The 16024-nt window shown below is 57.2% G+C and overlaps 1 protein-coding gene across 2 annotated transcripts in view; it reads left to right on the top strand.

Annotated features, from left to right (window-relative positions):
- The window catches only part of CAMK2A (calcium/calmodulin dependent protein kinase II alpha), a gene marked incomplete at both ends in the record, with an annotated part of 30998 nt that extends 17500 nt beyond the window's left edge, over positions 1 to 13498 (top strand). The window contains 10 exons of one of the 2 annotated variants that reach the window (XM_082323719.1): positions 425 to 519; positions 931 to 1053; positions 1807 to 1890; positions 3276 to 3318; positions 5141 to 5181; positions 9408 to 9440; positions 10531 to 10579; positions 11896 to 11971; positions 12794 to 12888; positions 13266 to 13498. In XM_082323719.1, coding sequence (XP_082179845.1) covers positions 425 to 519; positions 931 to 1053; positions 1807 to 1890; positions 3276 to 3318; positions 5141 to 5181; positions 9408 to 9440; positions 10531 to 10579; positions 11896 to 11971; positions 12794 to 12888; positions 13266 to 13498 — 872 coding nt within the window. The remainder of the gene's footprint in view (positions 1 to 424; positions 520 to 930; positions 1054 to 1806; positions 1891 to 3275; positions 3319 to 5140; positions 5182 to 9407; positions 9441 to 10530; positions 10580 to 11895; positions 11972 to 12793; positions 12889 to 13265) is intronic. The other variant, XM_082323720.1, reaches the window with a different exon arrangement.
- Positions 13499 to 16024: the final 2526 nt, after the last annotated feature.

The raw sequence follows: 16024 nt of genomic DNA, 5'->3' as shown, positions 1-16024 counted from the left end.
ACCCTCCTCTGAAGGATCAGCCCCCCCACTGCGCACCCAAAGCCCCCAAGCAGGGGAGATGCCAGCTCTTTTGCCCTGCGGTGCTCGTGGAGTCAGGCGATGCCTCTGCATAGCTGCAGCCGCAGGGGAGCCTTCTTCCACCCGCGATGGGGAGGAGGCATCACCCAGCCCTGATGGGGCTGTGCACGGTGGCTGCCAGAGCCATGTGTCTGGCTCAGCCATGTATCTCCCCAGCCGCTGAGCACGTCAGCATGGAGCTGGACCCACCAGCGAGCCTTTTGCTTTTTAATCAGAGAGCAAATCCTTCCGTTTCCCTAATTTCTCAGTTTCTCTGCTTGAGTTGGGCCAGTCCACAGGCTGGATCTGCTCATACCTTCCACAATGAGCTCTCTCCCACTGATCCCACATCTCCTCTCCTGGGCAGGTGTCATCCTCTACATCCTACTGGTTGGGTACCCGCCCTTTTGGGATGAAGACCAGCACCGACTCTACCAGCAGATCAAGGCTGGGGCTTATGATGTGAGTGGGTTTGTCTTGCTCCCCGCTTTCACTGTTCTCCCCTCTCTCCTGCTGTCCCCACGTTGCAGTCTGCTGCTCCAGAAGGCAAATTCAGACAGATGGGAGCAAGTTTCTTTCCTCTGCTCTGATCACAGAGGGTTGGCCAAGCTGCCGTGCCCAGGTGCACACACTGGCACGTTTCAGGTCCACTTTGCAGGACAGATAGGTCTTGTCCTGGGCCTTCCACCTTTCTCCCTCCACCCCTGCTCTCCAGTTTTCCAGCTGGCAGCTCTTTCCAGTTGCTACTGTCTCTCCAACCTATCCCATGGGCGGGAGCAAAGGGTTGCAGGAGAACCAACCCAAGGGCAAAGGGACTTCTGCTCCTTCCATTGCTCCCTGCCATTTCTCACCTTGGTCCCTTTGTTTTGGCAGTTCCCCTCCCCTGAGTGGGACACAGTCACTCCCGAAGCGAAAGATCTCATCAACAAGATGTTGACCATAAACCCGTCCAAGCGCATCACGGCAGCGGAGGCTCTGAAGCACCCCTGGATATCAGTGAGTTTGGTGGCACTCACCAGTTGGGGTTGAAGGTCCGGAGATGTGGGGGTTTGCAATAGGGGAACATCTCACTGAGGAGCACGTGTTATCAAACACGCTGTCCATCTCTTTTCTCCATCCTGGGAAGATGGTTTCCTGGCATGGTTCCTCCCAGTGCTCTCGGAGCAGCCTTTTCCCCAAAGCTTTACAGCAGAGAAAAGCCCAGAGTGTGAATGCAAACAGCGTGTCCCAGGGGAGCTCCTGATGGGAGGGACACGCACGTTCCCAGCCCTGGTGGGGACAGGCTGGTTTCTTGGTGTCACGCTGTGCTGGGGGGGCCTTTCCTCGGGGTGGGTGGGAGTAATCTTGTGTTTATCCATCCGTCCACCCCAGCAGCAATCCTCCCCTGCCCCTCGCTGCACCCCGCTGCTCCGGCTGCCGGTTCTCACTCTGAATCAGCTCCTAAAGGCAGGAGGAGTCCATGGGCTTAACTCTGGGACCCCACACCACGTGCAGACCCGGAGCACACTGCTAAACGTGGCCAGTCAGTCGAGGGGTTAACTCAGGGGGCAGCCAGCTCTCCCTGCAAACCCCCCCACCGCCAGAGCAGATCCTGCTGACTCCAGAGCTGTGATCTCACGCTGCCTATTAAAGTTTTATCTGCTGCTGCTGCTGCACAGCGTGCAGCACGTGTGCATGCGTGTGAGAGCGGGGCCGGGGGAGCCCCTTCCCCCTCGGCGCCTGCTCTGAGCCGGGTCTCTCTCCTCCCAGCACCGTGCCACCGTGGCGTCATGCATGCACAGACAGGAGACGGTGGATTGTCTGAAGAAGTTCAATGCCCGGAGGAAGCTGAAGGTAACTCTCATAGTCTCCAAGCTGGCTGCAAAATGCATGATAAGGTCATTGGGGGGTTTGTTCCCCAAGTGGGAAAGGACAGGGTGGTGTCTCTGGGTCAGCGATATGGGGGTGATGGACATTTGGGGATCCCTGTTGTGAAGAAGGGAAAAGAGGCCAAGTGGAGTGGTGGCTGCATCTGGCTGGGGTTCCCAACTGCTTAGAGGAAAGCCGTGGTGAAGGAAAGCACTGAGTCACACAGCAGCCCTGGACACTGGGGCGAGGACTTTCCAACTGGAGTCAGCGTAAAGAAAGCTCCTCTTTGGGGCAGGACATGGATCTGAGCGGCACAGTGAGACCCCTTTGCCTGATGGCCAAGCCATGTAGCAGCCAAGGAACAAAGTCATCTATAGACAGGCAAAAAGCTCTGGCTCACCCACACCAGCAGCCCCACAGGCTTTCCCTTCTCGGATGCTGCCGTGTGCCGCAGCCCGTACCCCCTCCGAAATCACCATCTCCCCAGGCTTCACCATCGAGCTGGAGCACCTCCCTGAAGCACCCATCTCCCGGCTGCTGCTCAGCCCCAGCCAGCAGCACGGCGCTGGGAACGGGCTCTGGAAATCGCAATGCATCCTCCAGAGCTGGAGACACAGAATGGGACGGTGCTGATCTGTGCCGCAGTCAGACCCATCATTGCTCCAGGCCTGAACACGATGTGGCACAGAGCAGTACAGCTGCAGGCTACTAACAAGATTATCAAAAAAAGAAACTGGCTATAAACTATTATTACTTTTCAGCTAGACAAGTGATCAAATTAGTTCAGGCATACACTTCAAAATAGTAATCCATTACTGTAAGCAATTAGTCCAAAGTAATCTCATTATATGCTGAGCAACTAGTTAGTAGAGTCAGCTGGAACAGAGGAAACATTTTTATGAATGTTATTTTGCAATGGTGATCTTTCCGTAGCTCCCATGAAAAATTCCTGCCCTGCTGCACGTAGCTGGCACGGCTTTAATTGCAATTAAATCCGGTTCCGCTCCCGGTGGCTCCCCTCACCGCCAGCTGCCGGACCTGGTCAGCGGAGTCGTGCTACATCTAGGGCAGGGTAGAACGAGACCAAAATGCACCCCAGGGATATTTAATATCCCTTTAATCTTGGAGGGAAAGCAGTTTTGGAGAATGCAACCCAACACCCTGGCGCTGGGGATACGGAGTCAGGTACCGAGGGCTGCTTTTGATGACAGGAGGAGAATATCAGCCTGTGGGCCAGTTTCCTTCCAGCGAGGTGGCCAGGGGACAGGTGACGCACAGGGCTTTCCTCCCCCAGGGCTGGGGGGAGCGGCAGGGGTGTGGGGGGCCGGGGCCCAGCACGCCCCTTTCCTTCTGCCTTCTCTGTCTTTCAGGGAGCCATCCTCACCACCATGCTGGCCACCAGGAACTTCTCCGGTAGGTGCCGTCTCCGGGGGCTCATCTCCTTGTCTTACAGGGTGCCCAGGGCAAACCCGTAGGGTCTCTGAAGAGCCGGCTTTGCCTCGGGTGTCACAGCGGGGCTGAGGTCCTGGTGCCTCTGGGGATGTGTGGCACTGGGTGGTGGTCCAGGCCAGGCCACCTAGTACCTCCAGGCTGCCTGCTGGCTTAGGATGCAAGAGAAAAAGTGTCTGGCTGAGGCACAGCAGTCCCCAGAGGTTTAGATTTTTGGGATTTGTATGCACCCGCCCATCTGGCTTGTGCTGGGGTGGGGATGTGAGTGCTGGGGGCAGCCAGGGCTCAAGGCAGCTGGTTTTGTGTCCTCCTGGAGATGTTTGTGGCTCAGGGAGAGCATCCTCTGCACCGGGAAAGTGTCAGAAAGGTCCCCAGGTGCCATTGGCAGCAGGGTCCCTTGGGTCCCTCCCCAGGCAGGAGGGTGCTGATCCTGCGGGGCCCCCCACTCTCCTCCTGATTCCCTACATCCCGAGGGCTGCATGGAGACAGAGGAGCAGGGACAGAGCACGGCAGCCCAGCCTGTGCACCAGGAATGGTCTCTGGTGCAGCCACAAGCTGCCCCCTGCCCCAGTGCCCTTGCTGAGAGCTGTCGCCTCTGGGGACACCCTGCTGCCTCGGAGCAAGCCATGCAGCTGGGATTTCAGAGGCAGGGATCAGCGGGTCCCAGTGATTCCCAGGCATGGAACCAAAAAGGAGCCGGGTGACTGTAAAGCTCATCCGCTTGCTGTCACCTCCAGCCATCCCCAGCGCTGGGGATGGCCCTGGCAGAGGTGGGACGAGCCAGCCAAGCCTGGCACATGGGCTGAGTGGGCTGGTGGCAGCTGTTTGGTGTTAGATGGGTGTTTTGGGGTGTTTCGCCAAGGCGCCTCAGGAGTTGGGTGTAGTAGGTGGACAGGGGGTAGATGGGGGCTGCTGGCCCAGCCAGGTGCTGGAGGAGAGGGCCACAGCCAGGGCTGGTATCTGCATTTGTCGTGGGGGGATCGTGCTGACACATTTAGCACTTGTGGGCAGCGTGCGGCAGGGCTGGAGGAGTCCAACAGCTGGGGGGATCTGGTGTCAGGCCCCGCGCCGGCAGACGCGGCGGACGCGAAGCATCAAAGGGCAGGAAATTCAAAAGCATCTCTCGTGCCTGTCCCACGCACAGCCCAGGGGCTCGCCGGTCCCTCCTGCTCAGGAGCACAGCGGGGCCAGCAGGCGATGGGATCCTGTGTGGGGCTGAACCCCATCGATCCCACCCTGCCCTGGGGGCGCAGGGGGAGCGGGGTGGCTGGCGCAGCCTGGGGGCTGGGGCAGTGCCGGCAGCGGTAGGTGGGCACCAGGGAAGGCGTCTGCTTTTCATCATTGTCAAAATGTGGGCTGCAGCTGTTGGGCCGACGGGCCGGCAGCACATGATCCCGGCAGCATGGGGCTAAAATTAGAGGGCAGCAGGCGGGCAGCCCATTCCATCGCGCTGCGCCGCGCTCGGTCATCAGCACCCCCCGGCCGGAGCCCGCCTGCCGCCGGACAGCCCCGCCAGCCCTCTCCGAGCCACCCCGAGGACTCGGCATATTGAGGAGACGGGTCATGCCCCTGGCTGAGAGCCACTGGGGTAGGACAGGACGGTGCCGGCAAGGTCGCCCCTGAGCTCCCGGGGGTTGCACCAGGGGTTGCTGGAGAGAAGACAAAACCCACCGGCTGGTCCCGCGGGGTCCTGCCGCTCTGCCACCCGGCACCATGCTGCTGATCCTCGGCCTCCTGGTCTTGGTGCCCTGCCTGGCTCTCCTAACCTCCTTCCTCCTCTCTCCAGGAGGCAAAAGCGGTGGCAACAAGAAGAATGACGGCGTGAAGGTAAGCCCCCTCCCCGCCGCCCTCTCCCACCTGCCCCTCCGCTGCTGGGGCAGCGGTGGGGGTCTCCGTGCCATGCTGGCAGTCCCCGCGACACCCTACGCTTTAAAGGGCAGCTGTTGGCCCGGCTGTCCCGGTGTGTCCCCATGCCACCGGCTCGGCTCCTGCCAGGACAGGCGGTGCACAGGAGGCTTTGCAGCGTGGCGAGCAAGGGGTGCTGGAGGGGTGCACGGGGGGAATTCACTGCTGTTTCATTGCCTGCAAAACACGCTCGCCCCTTGCTGCCCCTAGGGACGGGGAGAGGCAGAGGCTGGACCATGAGAGGGGACAGGGGGAGGCAGCTTTGCAGCCCGGAGCCACGACTTCAGCCTGGCATCAGCCATCCAGCCAGATGGGCATGCACCCTGCTGCGGCTGGTGGGGCTGGGCTCACCCCCCAGCTCCTGTCCCATCCCATCCCCAAGGGCTGGTGTGCTGTTGGGTGACGTATGGGTGCCTTTAACCCTCTCGGCAGCACTGCTGGCCTCCTGTGCCCAGTGCAGACAGGGCAAAGGAATTTGGTGATGCTTGACAGAGCAAATGGCTTGGTGATGCTCTAAAAACAAGCCGGTGCTTGGTGGACATTGTTTCTTGGGCTGCAGAGCCCTCAGGTTCGCCTGCCCCTCCGAGGTGGGGCCACAGCTCTTCTCCAAGACAAGGTGGCTCCTGGAGGCAGCAAAACCCTGCTGCAGAGCAGCTTCTTCTGATGATGCGGAGATGTGTGGTTAGCGAGCTCTGTCAAACTCCTCCTGCAGGAAGGAATGGTCCATGCGAGGGTCTTTCTCTCCTTACCTGTTCCCTTCATGAATACAAGCGATCACTCAGCAGGGCAGAGCTGGCGTGATCACATCCACCATCGCAGGGCAGGGGTGCGAGGTGTCAGGCAGAGCTTTGGGACCCTGACTGCAGCACGGCTGCTCTCCTTCCTCTGGCCCTTTTGTAGGGACCCAGCTGTTGGGCTGTGAGGGGCGCAGGGGTTTGGAAGAGCAGAGCCTTCAGCTGGCTTCTTCCCTCCTCAGTCCAAATGGTCAGTGGAGCCAGAGGTCGAGGGATGGCTTGTCTTTCTCCCACTCCTTCCAGACCCAGCGGCTGGGACAGGACAAGCCTGCAAGGCTTGAGACCATGCACAACCCTCCAGACCTGGGCTCAGCTCCACAACAGACTGTTCTGGCCATGCAGCGTTATTCTGCAACATGAAGCTGATGGCCTGCATTGCTATGAGAGGACATTGCTTTGGGCTGTGGTGTCAGGATATCACGTGGCTTCCAGGACAGCATTGCTAGGTTTGGACAACAGTGCTGGCACAGAGGGGACAGGTCCCATGGGAATCACAGCAACCCATCTGCCAGCCACTGCTGGCCTGTCCTCCGCTGCTCTGAGGTCCCAGCTGCTTTTGGGAGTCACCTGAGAAGTGACACCACACGTAGAGCTGACTTGGTACGAGTTGCTGGAGTACAGGTGAGAGCAATCAGGAGATGTGTTTTTAAGCAGTAAAAGGAGAGATTGGTGGATGGAGAGGCTTCATCAGGCACAGTCCCGAATCTAATTTTCCAGCAGAAAGGGACAGCCTTGAATTTAATCTGTAGCATCGCCAGGATGGTGTGGTGGTAGAAGACCATTTGCCAGCCCAACTTGCTAATGATGCTCCCACTTGGAATTCAAAGTAGCTTTGAGGACAGATGTTATCCTGGGAAGAGGGGCACTTGCTTGGGTAAACAGCCTTCTGGCCCATCACTGAAACTCGGCAACGAGGGTCTGGTTTCAGAGCAGGATCAGAGTGGCTGGTTTGTATCCCCAGTCCTCAGCCCCTCGCTGGTGAGCGGGGAGCAGCGAGTGAGGCTTCATCCTGAGTGCAGTCTACCAGCCGACACTCAGCTCAAGAGGGTGTACAAGCTCTGGAGATTAAGATTGCATTTTATTGCCCCCTTTCCAACAAATGGAGGCGAGACAGCCTGGCTAGATGGCCAAGAAGGTAGAGGAGGAGAAGACAAAGTAGGGGCAAGCTCATTCTCTAACAGGTTTCTTGTGTTGGCCACCTTCAGCATTACCATTCCCACCTCTCATTCCCATGCTCAGCCCAGGGGAACTCTCAGCGTAACCCACTCACGGGGGCACGGGGAGGCTGGGTGCTCTGGGCAAAGCTTTAATGGCCCACCGTGGGCAGCTGGCAGATGTCAGGGCATCGCTGGGCAGTGTTCATTTCTTTCCATCTTGCTGGAAAAGCAAGGCAGGAACATGGAAACCTGCCTTGGGCGGGTGGGAAGGGAAGGGTCCTGCCTGCTCAGAGCAGGGCTGTAAGTCAGGCCACATGGTGTGGTTCATTGTCGGAAAAGTTGTGTCCCCATTTGGAGAAACCCGCTGGACTGACCATCCCCATGAGAGCAGGCAGGTCCCAGGCAGCCACCCCTGCCGTTCCTGCCCAAAGCTATACAGGTGGGCAGCAGGTAGCTGGTGCTGCCCTCCAGCCTGCCCGCACAGTCCTCCGGCACCGGGATGGTGCTAGCCCAGGCTCAGAGGGCTCGAAACTCACCCTCCCGAGGAGGTTCCTCCCCTACTAAAAGCATTCACAGGACCAAAAATCCCCCTCGAGCCCTGCTCTGGGGTCTGTGGGAGGTCTTCTGGTCCAGCAGCTATGATACCTTCACTGCCCTGTGTAGTGTCACATCTCGTCACATTGTAAACTAATGAAATCACTGCCCCGTGTCGCATCCTGTCCCGTCCTAAATTAATGAGCTCGCTGCCCCGTGTTGCATCCTGTTACTGTATGTCCAGACTCGACGCAGTCACTGCTTTGTGTTGCATTCTGTTGCGTCTGAAATTTCTGCAGTTTACTGCCCCGTCTCATGTCCTTGGGTAGCAGAAGCTGTCAGCCCTTCCTGCAGACAGCCCAACTCCGGCAGCTCCATTTCCCATGAGATTCCTTCTGAAACACTGCAGCTTGCTCTGCCCTTTAGGACATCTGTTGTTTCGGTGAAGGAGGGGTGAGGATTAACATAGGACCTAGCCAGGGAGGGGAGAGCTGCACTGCAGAGGGGGAAACTCGGTGACAATGCTGGTGGGAGCCACTTAGGATGTGAAAGGAGCAATGAGGGGGAATGGATATCAGCAGTTTTTACACTGCAGCCCACCCATGCACCCTAATGGGTCGCTCCATGGACTTTTCCAAGAGATTTGCACTGTGTGTGCTGCTTTTCCCTCTGCAGGGCAGGCAGAGCCGGTGCCTCGTTAAATATGCTAGTAAAACACTGTGGGTTTTGGCACTGCAGCTTCTGATTCCTGCATGCTGGTGTTCCCTGTCACCTGCTGTGATTCATCCCCTGGGAGCTGGAGGTGGAAAAAGGGCCTGAGGCCAGCATGTGCGCCCCTCTGTCTCCTAGCTAGATTAAAGATGGAGACGGGGAGCAAAGCACAGCAAAGAAGGAGAGCCTAGAAGTAGTTTGGGACTGCAAGCAGAAACATGGCTATGGGGTCATCCAACCCAAAAGCCTTAAAGCCTAGTGGTAGTGGTCAAGGATGGAGATAAATATGTGCTTGCGTAAGGTCTTCTCTTTGGAGGAGACTTGTCCTGATTTAAAGCACTGGAGCTGTGTGCTCAGGACAGCTTCCCACACGGTGTGTCTGCCTTGCGGGGTTGAGTAGCAATAGCCACGCTGGCTTTAAACCAGCCAGCTTAGTACTGGTCTAGGTCCAAAGCTAATTGAGCATCTCCATGCTAGTCAGCAGCATGGGAAGATGCACCCAGAACAGCTCCAGAGTCTGTAAACATCAGTACGGCATTCACACCGGGTGCAGGGCTGTTCAGGTGGTGGAGCTGCCTTAGCTTTTCAGCATCCCACTCCTGTTCCTGTGAGCTTGCTGGCCCGGTCACAAAGCCAGCAGAGTGGTCATCGACTCCTAGGGGACTCCCTTTTGGACTAGGCAGGTCCTTGGGATGAGCAACTCCAGAGATTATGGCAGGTCAAGAGAGAAAGGTGCCAGCAGGAATGCGGGGAGGGAGCTGGCATGGCACCACCAGCACCGCAGCCAGCGGCACGTCCCTACGGGAGCAGCAGGTTGCCCCCCATGCCTTTCATTTGCCCCTCCACGAGGACCACGAAGGGTGGCTCAGGAGCTGCTGCCTCTCACGTGCCGCTCTCTGCCTTTCTCACTCTGTGTCTCTTCCTGTTCCATCTCTTCTCCTTGTTTTTCCAGAAAAGAAAGTCCAGTTCCAGCGTTCAGTTAATGGTGAGTGTCCTTCGTCTTCCTCAATGCCGATATTGCTGGGCCTCTCTACATGTTCCAGCTTCCCCCGTTTTTGGAAGTTACCTCGGGGTAGGGAAGAAGGGACACTGGGGTTGGAGGGAACATCCTCAAAGCCGTATCACCCACAAACCCCATTAACAGGGTTGGTGCAGGCACTTGCTGGCCACCAGCTGGTGGGAAGCCAGCCCTGGTTCTTGCTGATGGGTTCTCATGCCGTTTCTCCCAGTTCTCCTGACTCAGGTCTGCAGGCTGCATCGGTCCAAGGAGCCTTGGAGAAACACCTTCCATGCCTCTGCGGGGACTGTATGGTCATGGGACACCTTGCCAACCTACATCGGGGTATTATGGGTAATACATAAGCAAGGCTCTGCTGGGAAGAGCTAGCAGAGCCATTGCTCTAGCTCCGCTAGCAGAGTCGCCTTGATGGGGCTCCTGGAGAGAGACGGGGGGTCAGTACCCCCCTCCCCCCCAAATCTGTGTAGTGCTCAGCTGTTTCTTGAAGGAGCTGTGTCTCAGCCTTCAGTGGTCCATGTGGGTCTTGGAAGCACTCTGTTTTATTGTACATTTCTCTCCCTACTCTGCGGTCAGTGTGGTCTCTCTCACTCCTGCACAGTCCCCTCTTTCTCATCCCAGCTCCTCCTCGCTGTTTAATTTGTACATCTCTCTCTTTATCGTACAGTCAACATGGTGTCTTCCACCCCTGCACAGCCCCTCTCCCTGCCCCTCCTGCAACGCTCCTAGGAACCCACCAAACCCCCGCGGACCTGCCCCCGTCTCTGTCCCCACAGGCGTTGGTAGGAAAGGTAGCGCCGTTCCTACAAGACCCTCCACAGCCCAGCTCTTGTGCCCTTGGCTACAAGGAGTGGAGGTCAGGGAGGGCTCTGCCAGCACTGCCCTAGAGCTGTGGTTGAGGACGGGTTGGACCTGCTGGCGTTTTCCTTGGTTTCTGTCCGTTGGCACAGTCGAGCTCTGTGGGGTCGGACTCGGGGGGCTGTCGAACACACGAGCTCCGTCTGGTGTGGGGCAAAGACCCCTCTCACCGTCCCGTCTCTCCTTTCTGTTCTTTGCTCAGGAATCGTCGGAGAGCACCAACACCACCATCGAGGATGAAGACACTAAAGGTACCGGCGGCAGCACCTGGGAGGGTGGGCAGGCTGTTTCAGGGGGGTGCCCCAGGGTCGTTAGTCCGGCCACCCTTAATGAGATATTGGCTACGGCAAAACCCATGACCATCAAGCTGCTTCGAGGCCCTTCAGAAGTGGCTTTCGTTCCTTAGGGATGAAATGCCACAGGTGGTTTTGCTGCTGGATCACCACCACGAGCAGCTGGGGCACTGCTGGCGAGGAGCAAGGGGCTCCCAAAAACAGGGATGGTCCCTGAAAACACCCATGGAAATGGCAGAAATCTGCAGGGATAGCAGCCCGGCCGCCTGCTCCTCCAAAATAAATGGCCCTTTGGGAAAAGCCTCCAGCCTCCAGGGTAAATCCCTGCCTTCTGCCTGCCAGAGCCAGCTTTCTAAGAATAACCCAGGGAATAATTTATTGGTGGTAATTTGTAAAGTCTCTCAGCGAAGTGATCTCAGCACAAAGCAAGATGGACTGTGGCCTGACATGAGAGTTAATGGGACATTTGTCCTCCTGGAGAACGGCTCCTCGAGAGCAGACACGGAGGCAGGTGGTGCTTGGGAAGTGATGGGGCTCCCTCTCCTCCTTTCTGAACGACTCTCAGGAACGTGATCCCTTTCTTTCCTTTCATTAGCCACAATACAAAAAAAAAATTAAGTCAAGCATGACGCCGATTTGCATTTGAAGCAGAGCCTCATTAATAAGCCCAGGGTTACCTCTGACAGCTCCTCCTGCATCCCGGGGAGCCAAACCCACTCTTGCAGCCCGGTCCCTTCCCAGCTGTGCTGGCAGTGCCACGGTGCCGTGCTCTTCGTGGGGTCCCTCCTTGTCTCTGCTGGGGTGGATGGCCACATCACCCACCTGTCCTCCCCCGCAGCTGAGACCCTCTGCTCCTGTCTCAGAGGGAGGTGAGGGCATCCTTGGTCCAGCCTGGCCTTGGCTGGCCCCTGCTCTGAGTTCATGGAGTAGAAAGTCCTGGCTTGGCAAGGCTTTGCAGCCAAGACCAGCCTGTGCCACCTTTTTGGGCTGAGGGCAGCTCACCACTTGGTGATTAACCCTTTTGCTCTTTAGGAAAATACAGGGGTTTTCAGTTTTGCCCTGACTTTGGAGGTCTTTCCTCTCTGGGGATGAAGAGCCCTTCCCCACATCTCTCCCCCAAGTCCCTCTCCTGCTTTTCCCCTGGGCAGTTTCCAATGGCCCCCAATGTCCCGCTGTCTGTTTCTAATGAGAAAAAGATACCTCACTGATATTGCAACGCCAGCACTTTTGGTTTGTTTTCTCCTTTTATTTTCTTTTTCTCTTTAAACCAACAGTACGAAAGCAAGAAATCATTAAAGTCACAGAGCAGCTGATCGAAGCAATAAGCAATGGCGACTTTGAGTCCTACACGTGAGTGTGCCCAGCGCGGGCTTGGGCTGGGGTAGGGGCTCAGCCTCCCGGAGCGGGCGCTCTCCCTGTGACAACCCAGCCCAGGAGGTTTTACTGCTGCCCAGGTTGACATGGAGGTGGTGGGGCATGGAGACCATCCAAGAGAAGCAGGGGACATAATTTTCCAACCCTGGTGCTTCTCTCACACTAACTTACCATATCTCTCGGGTCTCATTATTATGGATGAGCCCATTTTCTGGTTTGTAGAAAGATGAATAACTGTAAACGTGATTTATGGTGGAAGAAGGAACATTGCATCCGTGGTATCCATTATATCCAGATTGCCGCAGGCTGCTTGGAAGCGTAACTGCTTTCTACTCGCTGAGCTGATGCTCCTAAGAGTACGCTTCTTCTGTGTTCAAGGCCGATTTAATTAGCGATTTCTGAGCAAGTGCAGGTCTTCATCCCTGCCTCAGAGAACTGCAGCAGGGATATTTTGATACAAAGCAGAGAATATGAGGTTTTCCCTGCTGTTTTTCTTTCTTACAAAGAAGATGGCAATGTTTTGGGAGGTTTAATTGGAGATGGTGACTGATGGAGAATTCACCCCGCCTCGCTGGGGTCCTGGCTGCAGTCGATGGGTGGAGGTGAGGTGGGGTGGGCTTCATGCAGAGTGCAGGGACGAGGCCAAACTTCTGCTTGAATTGCTCACTGGTGCAGAGGCTCCTTGGTCTCAGGCTGAGGGGGAGTCATCCCGAGCACAAGCCATTTGGGTTTTACAGGCTCTCCGCCAGAAGCAGTGAGATAACCTCTCCCTTTTTTCTCCCCTTTCCACCTCCCCAGGAAGATGTGTGACCCTGGGATGACTGCCTTTGAACCCGAGGCTCTGGGCAACCTCGTGGAAGGCCTGGATTTCCACCGATTCTACTTTGAAAACCGTAAGCAGCCCCCTTGCCTCCCGAGGGACCCTTCCCACCTCCCATGGGCCCAGCTGTGTCTTGACCTCCATCAGCTTGCTGGAGGGAGGAGGGTAAGGGTGGCTTTGGGAGCATCTGTGTCTGATCTGGAAGATCCTAGCAGGAGATGAATCAAGCCTGTTAGGTCACCTGGGTCCGGGCTGTATGCAGAGTTGTTGTTTGGTTAGCTGCTTTCTATGTGGACCCATCCTGAACCCACCCGTGCAGCATTTACTCAGCCCCTCCAAGCAGAGAGCTTAACCCAAGCATCTCCCCTTCCCACATTGCTGCCGCCCTGGGCAAGAGCCACCCAAACTCCTTCCCCTGCCTAAAGCTGCCTGTACTTGTCCCCTCTCCAGTGTGGTCCCGGAACAGTAAGCCCGTGCACACGACGATCCTGAACCCTCACATCCATCTGATGGGAGACGAATCCGCCTGCATCGCCTACATCCGCATCACGCAGTACGTGGACGCGGGAGGGATCCCCCGCACCGCCCAGTCCGAGGAGACTCGCATCTGGCACCGCCGGGATGGCAAATGGCAAATCGTCCACTTCCACAGATCCGGCGCGCCCTCCGTCCTACCGCAGTAAGCCCTGTGAGGCTCCGGGGATGGGGCAAGGGGGGCATGGAGGGGACGGTATGGGCTCCTTGTGGCATTGAGGCTGCAAAGCGGGTGGGATCCTGCCCTGAGCATCTACGGTGGGGAGGAGATGGCCGATGGCTGTGAGGTAGCAATGGGGACAGGGATGCTCTGCCAAAGGGATGGTCGAAGCAAACTCCCTCTCCGCCTGGTTCGTGTTTTGCAGCTGAAGCGTGGTCCTGCCCGTGTGGGGTTTGTCACTGACTGACTACCAAGGGGAGACCTCCTCCAACATCTTCACCTACGGGACTTTGGCTGTTGGCTCTGCTGCTTGGTTCCCGCTGGAATAACCCCTCGCTTCTCACCGCACACACTCAACGGCCCTGCCGGCACCGTGCAAGCATCCCATCAAACCCCCCACCCACTGGGGCCGTGGCACTGGGCCCCCTTCCTCTGCATGAATGAAGAAAAGAGAAACCATGAACCTAAACCCGAGCATCTGGCCAGTGAGATGATGTGTGCCGGGGTAAACGCCTCCCTCCTCGGCTGCATGGAGTTGCCACTGCCCGGCACATCTCCTGAATTGGGCTCGGACTCATCATCCACCTCCATCCCCGCCTCTGCTGGGAGCCCCCCCGAGGAAGAGGAGGGCAGGGGGGCAGTTGTGAGCTGCTCTGTGCCGCACCCTCTCTGCGCACTGGTGGATTTTGCTTTGCTGCTATCGAGGTTCCCATCTGCCGCCATGGCTCCCGCCTGCTCCCAACCCGAGCTCCCGCTTCCTGGCAGCCTCAGCCAGGAAACTGGGGTTTAAACCCTTCGCAAAGTCCATATTCCATGCGCCCCCGGGCAAGGAGGGCAGTGTTCGGATGGGTGAGTAAAGACTATCTGTTTGTTTTCCCTTCCCAGGAGCGTGGGCTGGCTCCTTCCCAGGAGAGCGAGTAGGTTTGCGCCCTAGCTCCAGGCGGCTGCTGTGCCAAGAGGGATGCTCTCCCTCCTTCCTCCCTTCTCCCTTCGGAGCAGGGACTGGCGAAGCTGGGAGAAGAGAGGAGGAGAAAGACGACTGCTTCCCAGCACCGCATCGGCATAGCCGGGAGGGGGGCTCTCCCAGCCACGCCATGGCGGTAGCACCGCTCCCGCACCCTCCTCCTCACCCACCACCGAGCCTGGATCCTTTACTCCAGCACCCAGCCCCGCGAGCACCCACCCCTGCCCCTCGCATGCAGCACCCGGCGCTCCCCCTGCTCCTGGCTCCCGGGCTGGGATGGGGGCGGCCGAGCTGGCCACCGATTCGGGGCGCAAACCTCCATCGCCCACACGACTCCTTCCAGCGACGACGAGGAATGCAAGCTTTATAAAGTAACAAAACTCTGCAGAATCTGATCGTGCTTCGAAGAAAACAAACAAGCCTTTAGCTGTCTTCTACTTTGAGCGCATGCCTTTTTATAGGGAAAAGAAAACAATATCTACTGTGTATTTCGTAACTTGATTTTGAGTATTTGCTGAAATGGATCTTTATGTAATAACTAGAAACATTCAACTGTTTGGGGCAGGGAGGGTGGGGGGATTTTCCGGGGTTGCTGTTTTTCATTGCGTTTACGTTTGGAGAGGGGTTGTGCCTCCACGATGCTCCTACCAGGGGTCCCGTGGCTGCCAGCCCCTACCCTGCGCCGCGGCGGCTCGTCCCATCCCGTCCCGCAGCACCGGGCGGGCGAAGGCACCCGCCTCCCCGGGGCACCCACCTCCAGGGGCACCCACCTCCAGGGGCACCTTCCCGCACCCCACGGGTCTTCCTGCAGGGCAAACCCAGGCGGTGGCTCTTGGGGAGCCACCGGGATGTGGCTTTCAGGACAGAAGACATGGCCGGGAAGGGGAATTTTGGTCTCACCTCTTTGCTGTCAGGTAGAGGTCCGATGGTGGGTATTTTTCTGGCAATTCTTCTGTTTCTTGTTTCTTTTTTCCAACTGGAACCTCTTTGCTCGTTGACATGAGACTCCTGCAGCACTGCTGCCCCGGGGGACTTTCTAGCTGCACTCTCTTCATCTGCATGGCGTTTAACTTTCTAGACGGTGCGTGTGTTGAAAAACAAAGAAATGAACAAAAACCCGCTTGTTTTGGACATAAAAAAAAAAAGGAAAAAAAAAAGAAAAAAAAAAAGGAAATGTTTTCTCCATGTAAATTCTGAGCGTGTATTTTGCCTTTTCTGTGGTTTTGAACGCTTTGCTCTCTGTCGAGGCACGGACGGCCGCTGCGCGAAACGCAGCCACATCCTTGCAGACTGCAAAAATATTTTCCCACTGGATGGAGGGGTAGAAATCCAAACTGTTGGGGCATGAACAGGCCCTGAGAGGTGTTTTGGTGTGTCCTGTTGTGCCGGCGGTGCAGCAGTTGCTTGCTGGCGATGTGTGTAGGAGATGCCTTTTTGGGGGCAAATCACACAGGTTCTCCATGGGTGCAAATGTGTGTCCCCATGCCCCTGGTAGACCTGTGCTGTTTGACCATGGAGCTGCATTGGCTTGCAAGAGATGGCCCCAAAGCA

The sequence above is a fragment of the Platalea leucorodia genome (assembly GCF_965183815.1).
Source record: "Platalea leucorodia genome assembly, chromosome: 11".
Taxonomy (NCBI): domain Eukaryota; kingdom Metazoa; phylum Chordata; class Aves; order Pelecaniformes; family Threskiornithidae; genus Platalea; species Platalea leucorodia.
Note: the sequence above shows the minus strand (reverse complement) of the source record. Positions and strands in the feature narration are given on the sequence as shown.